Below are 16,424 nucleotides of genomic sequence, written 5' to 3' on the forward strand. Positions count from 1 at the left end.
CTGGACATGGGAACATTTCAGTTGTATTGCTGTCTATGGAGGGTCAGATATCTCTCCGATTTCATCAAAAACATCTCAATTTGTTTTCCGAAGATGAACGAAGGTCTAACTGGCTTGGAACGACATGAGGGTGAGTAATTAATGACAGAATTTTCATTTTGGGGTGAACTAACCCTTTAATGGCTCTTTAGATTTGTATTTTTTTGCTAGTGAATCGCTTGGACTGAATGATCGAATTCATGAGTTGGAATCAATTGGAGCGTTTCCAGCGTAAATGACTCATTCAGCTGTTTACACAACTCTGTCAGTACTACTACTGGCTTAGCTCGCTAGTTTTATGACATTAACTGAAATAAGGGGGGGGGGGGGGGGGGGGGGGTGTTTACAAATAAAGTATTCATTTTCCACTCCAAAGATAACATTCAGCTCAAATCATATTGAGATGAGGCAAGCGGTTTACTGCTAACTAGAGAAACTAACTTATTAAGATAACTGCTTAATAAGCTAACTGTAGCTTAATTCACTATATTTGAAATAGTTCGAGCTGCAGTTCACAGCAGGAAATCAGTTGAAAGCATCCAGTCTCTCATACCATTGAAGTCATTGTTCAATTTATCAATTTATTTGAGACATCATTGTATCTGATTGCATTAGTTTTTCATTTTACATACTATTTTTGTTTTTATTTTCACAAATTGATTAATTGATATGTGTTCATAATTTGTAACTCTTGGCCATGGAAGGATTTGATTGGGAAAAAATCTAGAATATGGCCCGTTTGTTGCCCTCTTGGTGCATGAATGAAAACACACCAGCGAACACTAACAGCCGAGCTCACTATTTTGTGCCACTATTTCCTCTTTTGCGAATCTGACGGCATGTTTTGAAAAAAAAAAAGACTATTAATAGAGGTGGCGCGTGCAGATGGCTGAGATTTCCCTCCCCTTCGGCTTCAGCCGCGCCGCGGGAAAAAACACAACAAGCCAGGACTGTTAAGACACTTGAGAGCTGTCATTCTTCACAAAGAGCATATTTAGTCTATTCTGTGCCTTTGAAGCGACTCCTTTCCCAAACAGGGACTAGGCTGTGCGGAAACGTTTGCGTCATCGAATGTTTTACTGCTTAAATGAATTCATGAAAAGCCCAGCTTTCAGCTAATACATGTTTTGCATTAAGAAGTTGTGTATTTGCTTACATGCAACGGTATTGCCAGGATTGACTCTCATCTGATGTTTCAGACTTGTGCCAAAGACTGTTGGTTTACATTTAGATTTACATTTACATTTACATTTAGTCATTTGGCAGACGCTTTTATCCAAAGCGACTTACAATTGGGGAATACAAAAAGTGATTCATCTTGAAGAGGCAGTCAGACAGAGGAAGTGCTCGTAACACCAAGTCTCAGTCATTGTTCAAATAAGTACAAACTAGTAGGTGGAGAGAAAGATAGAGGGAAAGTTTTTTTTTTTTTTTTTTTTTTTAAGTTTAGGATGAAGTCAAGTACTGCCGAAAGAGATGAGTTTTCAGTTGTTGCTTGAAGGTTGCCAGAGATCCGGCGTTCCGGATAGGGGTGGGAAGATTATTCCACCAGCCAGGAATGGTGAACGAGAATGTTCTGGAGAGTGATTTTGAGCCTCTCTGTGATGGTACCACAAGGCGTCGCTCACTAGCAGATCTCAAACTTCTGGAGGGGATGTAGGTTCGTAATAGTGAGTGGAAGTAGGAGGGTGCAGAGCCTGTGGTAGATCTGTACGCAAGCATCAGTGACTTGAACTGGATGCGAGCTGCCACTGGTAGCCAGTGCAAGGAGATGAAGAGTGGTGTAACATGCGCTCTTTTGGGCTCGTTGAAGATCAGTCGTGCCGCTGCATTCTGAATCATTTGTAGAGGTTTGATTGCGTTTGATGGCAGACCAGCCAGAAGAGCATTGCAGTAGTCCAGTCTAGAAACAACCAGGGCCTGGACAAGAAGTTGCGCAGCATGCTCTGTCAGAAAGGGCCTGATCTTTCTGATGTTGTGTAGTGCAAACCTGCAGGAACGAGCAGTCTTTGCAATGTGCTCTTTGAAGGTCAGCTGGTCATCAAAGATTACACCAAGATTTCTGACCGAAGTTGATGGGGTAATCATTGATGAGCCGAACTGAATCGTGAAGTCATGCCGTAGAGTCGGAGTGGCAGGGAAGACCAGAAGTTCCGTCTTTGCCAGGTTGAGCTGTAGGTGATGTTCTTTCATCCATGCCGAGATGTCCGCCAGGCAGCCTGAGATCCGTGCAGCTACCGTTGGGTCATCTGGTTGAAAAGAGAGATAGAGCTGCGTGTCATCGGCATAGCAGTGATAGGAGAAGCCATGTGCATGTATGATGGGACCCAGCGATGTAGTGTACGTGGAGAAGAGGAGGGGTCCAAGAACCGATCCCTGAGGAACTCCAGTGATCAGTTGATGTGGTTTGGATACCTCCCCTCCCCAGGCCACCCTGAAGGATCTACCGGTGAGATAGGATTCAAACCAGCGAAGTGGAATTCCAGTGATGCCAGTGAAGAGAGTGTAGACAGGAGAATCTGATGATTGACAGTGTCAAAAGCAGCAGAGAGATCCAGCAGAATGAGGACTGACGATTTGGAATCAGCCTTTGCAGTTCGCAGGGCTTCAGTGACTGAGAGTAGCGCAGTCTCTGTTGAATGGCCACTCCTGAAACCTGACTGTTTAGCATCCAGCTTGTTGTACTGTGAAAGAAACCGCGAGAGCTGGTTGAAGACAGCTCGTTCGAGTGTTTTCCCTATGAATGGAAGGAGAGAGACAGGTCTGTAGTTATCTAAAAGAGAAGCATTTAATGTAGGTTTTTTGATCAGTGGGGTTACCCGAGCCTGCTTGAATGCTGTGGGGAAGATGCCTGTGAGGAGAGATGTGTTGATAATGTGTGTGAGTGCCGGTAAGAGTGTGGGAGAGATTGTTTGGAGAAGATGTGAGGGGATCGGGTCGAGAGGACATGTTGTAGGATGGCTGGAGAGGAGAAGTTTGGATGCTTCTGCCTCGGTGAGAGGACAGAAGGAGAAGATGGGAGCTGGAGCGGTGGATGTGGTTGATCGGAGGTCCTGCGGAGTTGAGAACTGGTTACTGATTGTTCTAGTTTTGTCTGTGAAAAAAGAGGCAAAGTCATCAGCGGTTATCAAAGTGGTGGGAGGTGGAGGAGGGGGACAGAGGAGAGAATTAAATGTTCTGAAGAGATTACGCATGTCTGGAGCGCTGGTGATCTTGTTGTGGAAATGTGAGGATTTGGCAGTGTGGACTTCAGTAGAGAAAGATGAAAGCAAAGACTGATACTAGGGCTGTATACCTTGGAGAACCTGGCGATACGATACATACCTCGATACACAGGTCACGATTCGATACTTACCTCGATACAGAGCTGTCTCGATACGATTTGATACAATGTGACACGATTCGATACGATTCAATAAAAATACATGGGCCAGAGCCAATTAGTTAATGCTGAACACATTTAGTCAACAAACAGAACTCTGCATTTTTCTTCAATTTATTGAAGACAAAAATGCATTATAACAAAGTGCATTTTGCTTAAATATTTGCAACTTTAAGTGCTCTGATTAATTGTACACAAATTGTATTAATCTGGAAATTACCACAAGTCAACATTTAACTTTCCAAGGGTACAGTCTGAGCTCACACAAGCACAAAATCTTCTTCTTATTATTCTTTACTTCTTATTAAATCTTCTTATAATTCTTTTTTGTGACACCATGTACTGCCATAACATATTTCACTATGAAATCACTTAAATGCTACATCTTGCTTTAATATTTTCCATGAGTTTTTTGAAACTCGCGGGTGCCGCTGCGCCCCCTAACGGCTGGGCGGAGTATCGATACTAAGGGCTAGAATATCGATACTGTATCTTTTTTTATTATATCGGTATATATCTAAGAATCGATATTTTGAGCACACCCCTAACTGATACCTACTCAGGTCCGACGGATCGTTTGATTTGCGCCATTTTCTCTCTGCCGCTCTGAGTTTGGTCCGATTCTCACGAAGAACATCGGATAACCAGGGGTTAGAAGGAGCAGCCCGTGCTGGCCTAGAGGAGAGAGGACAGATGTCGTCTAGACAAGAGGTTAAGGTAGAGCATAAAGTGTCAGTGGCTGCATTTACATCCAGAGAAGAGAAATGGGTAGGCGAGGGAAGAGAGGAGGATACTACAGAGGAAAGAAGTGAGGGGGAAAGGGAGCGTAGGTTGCGTCTGAAAGTAACCGGTAAGGGAGATGGTGGCACCTGAGTTGCAAAATGTAACGTAAATGTAATGAAGAAATGGTCAGAGATATGGAGTGGTTGTACCAGAATGTTATCTGTAGAACAATTGCGTGTATAAATTAAGTCGAGTTGGTTACCAGATTTGTGCGTGCTAGTAGTGGTGAGGCGTTTGAGATCAAATGAAGCTAGGAGTGACTGGAAGTCTGTAGCATAAGGCCTGTCTAGGTGAATGTTGAAATCGCCGAAGACTAAGAGTGGAGTGCCATCCTCCATGAAAGACGACAGCAGTCCGTCCAGCTCGTCTAGGAAGGTTGGTGGTATTTGGCCCGGCGGACGATAGATTACCACAATCTGGAGTCTTATAGGAGCTGTCACAGTAACAGCATGCGATTCAAATGAGTTGAGATTGCCTAGGGGAGAGTGGGTAGAGTATTTCCAATTGTTAGAAATGAGCAAGCCAGTGCCCCCACCCCGGCCAACTTGCCTAGGGGTGTGAGAGAAAGAGAAATTGTGAGAGAGAGCAGCTGGGGTTGCCGTGTCTTCTGGACGGATCCAGGTCTCAGTCAAGCCCAGGATGCTGAGTGTGGAATGTAAGGAAAATGCAGAAATGAAGATGAAGATTGAAGATTTAGATGAGAAATGTCTCACTGTATTGGAGGGGTTGTGTGAGCAGCACGCCGTCAACATTAAAATCCTGCAGCAAACAGCGTCAGAGTTTGCCTCAGAAATGTTGAAATGTTTTTTCTTTGGCTTCTGCACAGAACCTGGACGTGCGTAATGTGCTGGTGGTGGTCTCTCGGTGGTACGGTGGGATCCTGCTGGGCCCCGACCGCTTCAAACACATCAACAACTGTGCCAGGAACATCCTCATTCAGGAGGGTTACACCGACACTTCAGGAAGAATAAGAACAAACGTGCTGTTTTCCCAAGAAAATTGATTAAAAATACAGTTTAAAGGCTTGTGTCCTGTGTATTTCATCATGATTGTCAAATTTCTGCATTCCTTCTGCTGATGTAATGCTCATAATATAATGTGTGTGTGTGTATATATATATATATATATATATATGTGTGTGTATATATATATTACATGGATCTAAATATATCTTATTTATTATTTGATAATTAAGTATAGATACAAGTAAGTATACATAAGTAAGTCCACAGAAAGATTATATTTATGTAAAATAAATATTACTTAAAATAATAAATGATTAATCTTGCTGATGTGGACAGAATGCTTAGATTTGTGTACTTATTTAAATATATATATAATTAAAATCTTAATCCATTTGTATTTATATATATATATATATATATATATATATATATATATATATATATATAAATAAATAAAATTAATAATAGTCACATAATATTTATAAGTAATCCAAATGAATACTGATTAAACATTAAGAAATATATAATAAATATTAATTAAAATAAATAGTGTTGTTTATAGAATGTTTGTTTATTTTAATATTTGCTTATTTAAGCATGGAATTAAAGCTAAAGGTAACACTTTATTTTAAGGTGTCTATAATACCTAATTTAGTAAGTAGTAGCCGTTGTCATGTTATCATGTAACGAAGTTATGGAACAGCCTGTAATTAGTTTGTAATTATGTAGATGTAATAGGCAGCTATTGTTGACCGAGTCTGTTACACAGCTACTTATGTAACCAAAAGATCGTTACATATGTGTTGCAGACTTTATACAATGTAACTATAAATGTAAGTACACGGACATAAGCTACTTAAAATAAAGTTTATCAAGATTGTAGTTAAGTGTACTTCATGTGCATCTATACTGTACACCTTAGTTTGATTTAACCCACCATACACAGCTTAAATACATGTAATACCTTTCTAATTACATTACAATTACAGAATATTACACAGGCATAAGCTGCTTAAAGTGTATCAAGATTGTACTTAAGTAGCTGTGTAACAGACTCATATGTGTAACAGTAGCTGCCTGTTACATCTACATAATTACAAACTAATTACAGGCTGCTTTATAACTTAGTTACATGATAAGTACATTTTGTTTCATGTAAGTACAACAGCTACTAAGTACTTAATTAGGTAATTACTCTGTATTATGACACATTAATATAAAGTGTTACCTTATTTATATATACGACAGATGAATACATCTGAATATTAATTAAAATATGAATAAACTGATATTAAAATAACTAATTAATAGACAAATGTATACAAAGTAATGTTAATTCGTCAATTTTTAAATCAGTTTAATCCACATCAGCAAAAACCCAAGCATCAAGAAAGTCATTCGGTTCATGTAATATCTTTTTATTAAGTGGAAAGAGTTCTGCCACCTCCTGCATTCGCACAAGTCTCCTGTCGACGCATTTGTTTTGTTCTTTCTGAGCTTCATCTCGCTGCCGTTGTCGAGTACTAAATGTTCACTATTCCATTTTTTGGTTGCGTCTGTGAATCCGTATGGATAGAAGCTCTCCTCTCGAGTGTCCGCCACTTACTCATCCCACAATCACAGTGATAAGGTCACACAAAAACAAGTTGTGAGGAGATTTGCCGGCATGCGCTTGACTTCTTCCAAGGATTCATTTGTTTGTTGTTTTCTTTCATTTCTGTGCAAATGAGGCCTTGTGCACAGCTGCTATGGTTACTCAGATAATAGGGGAGCGTCGTCGTATAGCAGACATGCAATTACACGCATGTGTGATATGATTGTTTAAGATTTGCTAGAATTCATTACAGAAAGCTTGAATCAATTAAAGCAGCATGTGTTTTTCATCACAGCAGCATTGTCCGCTTTCTCCGCACCGGAGGCTGTCACGATTTATGAGTGTGAGCTCCAGGCCCTCAGATCATAGTTTGTGACGTGTTTTGAAATTGGTATCCGTTGCGCCGCAGGCCTAACGGTGATTGGCGTTAAAAGCAGCTCCGCAGTGCACTTTTCTTCTATTTTAAGCCAAGGTTTTCTGAAATTCCTTTGATAATGGACCAAATGAGTCTGTTTCCCAACTCAGTGGCCCCAAAAGTTGTTTACTTGAATATCTCGCACCACTAAAGAGACCATTATGCAAACCTGCCTATTAAAGACTAGTGGGTCTTTTGTAAAAGTCGTAATTACTGTAATTTGAGCATTTCGCTAATTACAGTTTTGTTTTGTTATGCCACTCCAGAACTATTACACATTAAGTGAACGTAGAGCCAAACCTCTGCTCAAAAGCATTAGCTGTGGACCGAATGATTTCATTCATGTATTTATTTAAATATAATTATATTATATTTGAATTATAATTACTAAATGCCTATATAATTTAATTTTTATTTATATAAGTAAGTAATACATAAACAAATATCTAAATGTGAATTCAAGTATATAATACAGTAATAATATTAATAGAAAAAAAATTGTGTGTGTGTATATATATATAATATATATATGAATAAGTATATATTAACAAGTTTGTGTGTGTGTGTGTGTATATATATATATATATTAGGGATGAACGATATTACCGGATTGATATCGGAATCAGCCGATAATGGCTTTATATGTATATGTCGGCCTGATATGAAAAATGATGCCGATATGTCTTGCCGATAAGAGGAAGGGGTTAACTCACATGTGCTCAGGGCGCGCTAGTGATTAGATCACGTCAGCAGTGTGACTCATTCTTGAAGCAAAGTTTTGTCTGAATGAGGATTAGCTTGACTGTTTCGGATCCTGCATTTAATCTGTGAAAGCAGTGCAGAATGACGCATTCGGTGTGATAAACAGTGATCGCACGTACAGCGGCAGCAGTGACAGCCTCCCCCGGGTCCTAACGCCCGTTCGGTAAGGAGTTCTAATCTGTAGGGGGCGCTGTTGGCCTACTTCTAATTAAATTAAAAGTAAAATAGCCTACATAAATAACATTTAGTGTTTCTGATTAAATAAAGCAGTAATTGATGTCATAAAATAATGAGTATGTTTTGATTTAATGGTCAGAAGCTATAGCCTACATGAAAAGAAAAAAATCACGTGACACTTGTAAATTAAATAATTTTATATATACTGATTTATGCATTGTGTAATATGATTAATTTTTTAAACAAATCATGAGCTCTAAAAGATTTTCAGAATTTTTACAGCTCTTTTGTTTTAGACCATCTACAAATGTTAAATCCTAAAATAAAATGTTAGGGTTAACACTGCATCTTTCTGGGGAAAAAATGCAGCTTTTGATATAGTTTATTTATAGTTATTTTCAATGTACTGTTAAAAAACCTTCATTATGTTTAATTTAATTCTAATAAATAAGTGAAAATTTCAAAATGAAAAATATTTTGCTTATAATTTCTGCACAGGAGAGACTTGGTGTTGTTTCCAAACAAAAGGAAATATATCGGTATCGGCCAAAATGAGTCGAAAAATATCAGCATATCGGATATCGGCAAAAATCCAATATCGTGCATCCCTCATATATATATATATATATATATATATATATATGTATGTATGTATATGTATAAAACTGTTTATATATAATTGTAACAAATTGTGTGTGTGTATGTGTACACTTAATATTTATTTAAATAAAGATTGTTTATTTACATTTTATCAGCTCTTGCTTTCCCTGGGAATCGAACCCATGACCTTAGCTTTGCTAGCGCCATGCTCTACTATTTGAGCTACAGGAAAGCCTGGAAATACTAGTGGGTCTTTTGTAAAAATACTAATTACTGTAATTTGAGCATTTCGTTAATTAGTTTTATTTTGTTATGCCACTTTAGAACTATAACACTTAAGTGAATGCAGAGTTAAACCTCTGCTTAAATGCATTAGTCAAGAGATAAATGATCCATGCAATGCTAACCATATTGAAACTCATTTAGAAACTCAAGAGTCCTTCTTACTGCCATAATTTACAGCCCATTTAGCATTGCATGCATATCGTAGTTCTTTGTTCACATATTGGCTTCAAGAAGAATGCAGTAATGCGTCTTCGTGGTTTTTCACAAAGTGCATGTTCAATTTGTAGTTTTAGCCATCTGATTGGAGCCATCAGCTCGTATGGATTTCCTGACACTATGCATGTCTCAGGCTCAGATGCATCACGCTGTTCTTTCAGGGTGAAGATGAATGTTGTTATCTTCGCAGTCTGAGCCGGCTGACTCATTGTGTTCGCATTCTGTCCACTGCGGCACAAGAGTAATTAACATACAATGCATAATAATGACCACCACCGCACAGAGTAGCCGGGGTGCGAGCACGTCAAGTGTGGAATAACAAAACCAGACTCCTTCCCAAACACTCATTTGGACACCATCGGGTCCCTAGAGACGCCGTCTAAATAATAAAAACAGTCAGAAGAATTTTAACAAGCTATCTACTCTACTGGTAAAAATGACAGTGACATTATTTATGGCACAGTTGCTTTATATTGCATCAGGGAAATATGCAATATTTGATAAAAGTTATTAACACAAAGTTTTCCTGTAGCCTGATTGCTAAAGCATGGCTCAAGCAACGCAAAAATTGGGTTTCAATTCCAATTCTCAAATGTACACTTTGAATGCTCACAGGCAATTGTTCACAGGGCTATGAAGGAGTGGAAATTGTTTATTTTCATGGACGACTTTACTTTTATGAAGGTATTTTTCCCTTAACCTGAAACACACGTATTTTAACGTTAGACCCTTCAGTTTAATCAAGTAAATTCGTAATATGAATGCTTGATTGCATCATTATTTTTTTATTCGAATCATATTTAATCAAATAGACATGGCTTCGCATTCATCAAACACTTGCTTCAAAAACGATGAGAACTAGTATCACAGATACTTGATATTATGATCTACACTGGCATTTTTTGAATGTGATGACCATGGATAAATAATGAAATATCAGATAATTTACTAATAAAAAGTAATGTACCAAAAAACTAAATATAGCAAAAATATAAAGGGATAATTCACCCAAGAATGAAAATTACCCCATGATTTACTCACCCTCAAGCCATTCTAGGTGTATATGACACCTAATTAAGTGATATATAAAAAAAAAAAAAATGTTGTGGCTCTTCCAAGCTTTATAATGGCAGTGAATGGCTGTTGAGATTTTGAAGCCCAAAAAAGTGCATACATCAATCATAAACAGTGCTCCACACAGCTCGGGTGGGTTAATAAAGGCCTCCTGAAGTGAATCGATATATTTTTGCAAGAAAAATATCCATATTTAAAACTTTATAAACCGTAATCTGTAGCTTCCGCTAACTGTCGTTGGCGCGTTCACAAGAGAGTGGCGTTCCAGCGATGGATGTAGGCGTAGCAAAAGCTCTGGTGAGAATATGCTAGTGTCACGAGAACCATGTTTTGTTTACAGCTTGACTCTTGAAATCCTACAACATTTTTCTTTCCAAATCCTCGTTTTGTACTTCTAATTCATGACCGGTGTTTTGTTTTGCTCTCTTCTGCGCTTCCGCATTCGTCACTGCTCACTGGAGCTTACGCTACGCCTACATCCTACGTACTTTATTAACGGAGTTGCGTGGAGCACTTTTTATGATGGATGCATGCACTTCTTTGGGCTTCAAAATCTCGACCTTCATTCACTGCCATTATAAAGCTTGGAAGAGCTAAATCATTCCTACTCAACCCCCCCCCGATCTGGGTTTGTCTCAAATTTTGAATGTTTGTCTGCGACCGCAAATTCTGGCCATTATTAACTGCACAGCCTAACACTGTTCTAATTAAATGTAGTGTCATACTGTAATTTAAGGTTGAACAGATGTTTTTGTCTTTATTATAAACTTCTCTTTCTTCCAGCAGGAAGCTCTTCATTTAAGCTTTCCTTTTCACCAGAGTCTTATCACTTATCACACAGAGTCTTTTATGTTTTCTTTTTTATTCTTCCCTTTCAGGAGGAAACATCCAAAGCTGGAGGCAAGAACAAAAGACCTAAGGGCAAGAAGGCAAAATGAAAAACCTTCCTGGAACAGATGAGACCTGGAATAAAGACAGACTGACGCCTACGAATGCTGAAGGATTCTGACAAATAAAATAAACTGAAAATGCTGTATTAGTGAGTAGTAAAATCATTTAGTGTTGTGATGAGGGTTAAACAACTTGAAAGTCATACCAAAAATGAGTTTTAATGGTCTGTTGCTATGCATTATGTCACACTAAGTGCTTTGTCTTATGAATAAAGATTTTTATGAATTACGAATTGATTTGCAAATGAGGGTTTGAGGCTTGCCTGAAGTCACAAGGACAAACGAGTGCGAAACAGGTAATAAATACCCCTGACATTCATCAGTGACCTTTGATCCTTTTTCCGGTTTAATGATGCTCTAATAATGTAATTTGATAAAGCCTGACAAAAGCAATTTGAGCTTTTCAAGGAGTGTCATACCAAAACGTCCGTTTAAGGAGACTTTTTACGGCAAATATCAGACAATGAAAGTGCATGAGATTGTCATTCCCATGTCTGATTGTCAAACGTCTATTATTTAGTCCCTTGGAGAGTCGCTCTCCAATATTGCGTTTTCGCTCATACTTAACCTTTTGAATATTGGATGCTATTTTCACCATTCAAACTTTGCAGGGCCAAAGTCCACCGCCACCTGGTGAGTTTGCAGCGCTATGACTCGCATGCTAATTGTCCTTAATGAACTCATGTGAGAATAACTTGATCATTTTGGCGCATGATGTTCTAATAAGCAGATGCTAGGTCACAGGAGAACCCTCTAAATACCAAGTTGGAATTGCAGGCACTTGCGTGACGGTTTGGTGGCGTGTCTCGGAAAGCAACTAGTTGGTTTGCATACTAGCATCCCTGAGTGATTTGAAGTCTTTGCTCAACCTGTGGAGCTCAGAATGGTTGGCGACCGTTGAATTCTTCTGTGGGAATGAGTCATCCAGAAAAGGTACTCGAGTGCTTTTTGACGTGTCACCTTGGTTCCTCTCTTTCTCTAAGACGCGCACACATATCGTTGCTGTCTTCCTTCTTAAATACCTTTGGGTCTTTGACATTCTGGCTTCTTTCCTGTCTGCAGCGTTGGTCGTAGTCTTCTCACTTTCATCCTCCCTGCATGCATCTATTCCCTTTTCTCTGGACTATTCTTTCATGCCTGCCTCTCTCGGTCTCTCTCCCTGTGTTCCCACTCTATTTCCTTTCAATGTATATTAACGCATCTTTTGACTGTCAGCACCTACCCTTTCAGATTCAATTGCTTGCTTTGACTCAAGGGGCATGGCTAAATGCTTTGGTGGTCTTTTGCTGTGACATGTTTTCTATGTATAAGGCTAAATCTGCCTTGCATGCAAAACTGTTTGGCACCTCATCTTTGCCCTGAAACATCTTTTATTTGGTCTACAAAATCATGGCAGCAAATGTGAAAACTGTTCCCAAAGGACAAATCTCAGCTAATATAGTTTCTGGCAAGGAATCAAGCTTCTCCACAAATAACGGCGCTGTGCATTGATACATTAAATGGACTAAAACAACTTGCTAATTGTCCTTTTGACTACCCAACAGTCCAAAAAAATTCTCATCTCAACTGTACCCAGCAGATCCCTTTTATTTTGGGCCAGAGTATAAAGGCAATGCTGTGCACTAATACTTTTTAAGTTGCTAAATACTAATTGTCTATTTGCCCCCCCCCCCCCCCCCCCCCCATTAGTCTGAACAAAAATCTGAACTGTAACCAAAAGATCTCTCTTATTTTGGGTGACAGTATCACATTGGTGTAGATGACATCTGGTGAGGAATTGTGCTATATATGCATAGAAATATCTCCTACTCGAGACAATACCATGCTCTTTTTAAAGTGACAAATAGATTTGTGATATGCTAATTGGCAATTAGATGTCTAAACAGGTGATGTATGTTAAATAAGACGAAAAAAGAAGACTGTGAGTTCGGATCATAATTTCTTATACAAACAGGTCTTGTAGAAAAGATTTGTTATGATATGCAAGGATAACTGCGCCTTCGATTTCTGCAGAACAATCAAGCTAATCTTTGGTTCAAATAATTGTTATGTTGCGTTTCGGCAGCATAAACCATATCTCCAACAAGCTATCCATTGATTTTGACTGGACAAAACTCGCTCAAGGCCAGTCTGGCAGCTCATCTTTGCCCTGGGTAATGACCGCTTTATTTGGTCTACAGAATCATGGCAGCAGATGTGAAAACTGCTTACCCAAAGGATGACTCTCACCTAATATAGTTTCTCGTGAGGAATCAAGCTTCTTTGCAAATAACTGTGCGGTAAAGAAAACGCAATGCTGTGCGTTGATCCTTTAAATTGACTAAACCAACATGCTAATTGTCTGTTTGACCAGCCATGATCTAAACAAATCTCATCTGTACTATAACCAGCAGATCTCTTTTACTTTGGGCCACAGAATCATTTTAGTGTAAATGGCATCTGGTGAGGAATTGCGTTATATTTGGATGGAAATAACTCCACATTACATCAGACAATACCATGCTGTGCATTGGCACTTTTTTAATTGTCAAAGCCAAATGTATGTGACATGAAAATTGCCAATTTGATGACAAACAAAGTTGTTGGAGTTTTATTGTGACATGCGAAGATAAATTTCTGCCAAATAAATTTTTCTTTGGTACAGATACTTGGACTGTACACTTGAACATGCAGTACTGTGTTTCGCCAGCCTACATCGTATCTAATTATTGATTTGACTGGGCAAAACTTGCTCAGCTGTTTGGCTTCTTATCAATGCTCCAACTAACCAATGTCCCCACAATTCTTTCTACCACAGCAAGGGATTCTTTTTACCCAAACGACAACTCTATCACATACCACTAATGCCATGTCAGAAAGATTTCAAGCTAACCTTTACTACAAATATCTTTACAGTACGTTAGAAAATACCATGCTTATAGTTTAGGCACATTTTAAGTAGTCTAAGCCAGATCTCTTAAATGCTAATTGTCCATTTGATGCTGTGAGAGTAAATGCAATATTGAACTTCACAACTCGACTTGACCAGATAATATCCCTCCAAGCATAGACACCAAGAGAGAATTATTAGCATTGCATGAAAGTGGCTAATTTGCATGGTGGATAAGAAACCCATCCCTTTTGTTTCCTGGCTAACAACAGTATCAATGAATAATATTAATCATGGGAGAAATCAAATCAGCACATTAGCTGTCCTCCGTTGAGGCCTTGAGGAGCAAGAAGACCAGAGCAGAATGGTAATTCATGTTGTTTTATCATCTCAAGTGGCATTGGGAGATGGCCGTTGTTGTTTGTTCAAATAAGGTTCAGGCCTCTTCATCTCTGGAGATCAAACATCAGAAGGATGCAGCCGAAAGCTTGTTTCATAAGAGTCTCTCCTACTTCTTTAGAAGGTGATAGAGCAGATCCCTGTTGAAATGAATTGTAGCTCTCGCTCTGGGCCTTTGGAATATGTGGATTTCTGCTTCCACTGCAAGAATAATACAACGAAGTACTTGATTGCACTTAGCCTCTTTCCATATTGTCTTCTTCTGGTACCTGCCTCTATGTTTTTAGTCCAAATGCTTTAATGTTTGAAATCCCTGCTCATTAGCAACATGAAAGGGGGCAACCTGAAACGAGACTATGAAGGCTTAACCCCTTTCAATTCCACAACTCGTTATTAAAAAAAGGTGTGTGATAGGAGGAATACAAGTTGGACAAGGGTCTTATGTTTTAATGTTCTCATGTTGACTTTTAGTCTTTAAACCAGTTGGACACTTGTGTCAGGGTTGGCGTAGATATCTTCCGGGAATGAGATGTTTCACTGTGCTTTCATAGCATTTGTTTCACATTTTAGCAACACACTTATGCTAATCGAATCGCTCCCCAGCCTCTCAAGTGACCCTCTTTGGAAGTGATTGGTATCACTATGGGGTAAATCCTTAAAAGCCTAGGGGTTAATTAGAATTTCATAATTAAAGTAGAATGACACATTTAAAAGGGTTTTAGACAGAATTTAACTGCACAACTGCTGGAACTAATGAAAGTTAAAAAGCTGCACCATGCAGTGCCACTAAATTGGATTTCACAGATGCACCATTATTTCAGTATCAATGTCATGCACGTGTGTGTGAAATGCAGGGGCAAAGTGTCTGCTATCCTATTGCTCTCGTGCACAGCTGAGGAAGAGCACACAGGGCTTAAGTTGGTATTTTGTGTCAGTAGGGAAATGACTCACGCAGGAAAAGAAGACCACATCTCTGACAGCGAGTGTAATTAAGATTTTTTTTAAACCTAGAACACAGACTTTAGGAAGAGGAGGCGTAATATACATGGTGTGCAATTTAAAACTTAAAAGTGCAATTAGGATGTTTATTTGTCATGCCTTTAACGTCATGTACTCGGCTGATTGAGGCAGTAACATTTTCATTTTTTGCCTATAAATGCTTGAATTTACGGTCTGTTTTTTTCATCATGCCTCATTAAAGGCGACATGGTATGTAATGTAAGTAGTTGAGGCACAGCCACTGGGAAGGGAAGGAATGCATTAGAGAAAACCTGCTTTGCCTTAAGTGGATCGCAGTGGCTGCTGTCCATGGTTCTGAAACCACTGACCATTACAAGAGCACTAATACACTAGACAAAAAATGTGAACAGGATTCCTGTTGGAATTTCAGTCATCATTCAAAGCCAGTCCTAAGGAATCTGAATAGGAATTTACTCACAGGATTCTAGCATAACACAAAAACTAGACCTTTAAGAACACAGGAGTGCCTTTATGCTTAGATGTTTTGAAGAATGTTGGCATACAAATGACATTGGACCCCATTTGCAAAACATTTCAAAATATATTTTATGTTAGGCAGAAGAAAGACAAATAGATTTGAATGACATGAAGGGGGAGTAAATTATTTAAAATGTTTGTGTGAACTTGAGAGAAATACTGAAATGTCAATTCCACTTTAAACATATTAATTAATGAGTATCGTTGTTGTTTTCTCTTGAAAATGGCTAAACGTACTTAAAACGAGATAACAAAACAAAATGAACTTATAATTTGCCAGTGCAACAAGTGCATTTTAAGCAAATGTATGTTAATCTCAATGCATGGGTCATTCACATGTTTATAACAACTATTCAAGCAGAGCAATATAAATAATACTATAATATAAATATATATAAATAATCACACTGTGATTAT

General features: G+C 38.6%; 1 protein-coding gene across 1 annotated transcript in view; it reads left to right on the plus strand.

Moving 5' to 3' along the window:
• Positions 1–11,230, plus strand: part of impact (impact RWD domain protein) — a gene marked incomplete at both ends in the record, with an annotated part of 30,736 nt that extends 19,506 nt beyond the window's left edge. The window contains 2 exon segments of the mRNA XM_079412847.1: positions 5,031–5,165; positions 11,171–11,230. Coding sequence (XP_079268973.1) covers positions 5,031–5,165; positions 11,171–11,230 — 195 coding nt within the window.
• Positions 11,231–16,424: the final 5,194 nt, after the last annotated feature.

The sequence above is a fragment of the Barbus barbus genome (genome assembly GCF_936440315.1).
Source record: "Barbus barbus genome assembly, chromosome: 49".
Taxonomy (NCBI): domain Eukaryota; kingdom Metazoa; phylum Chordata; class Actinopteri; order Cypriniformes; family Cyprinidae; genus Barbus; species Barbus barbus.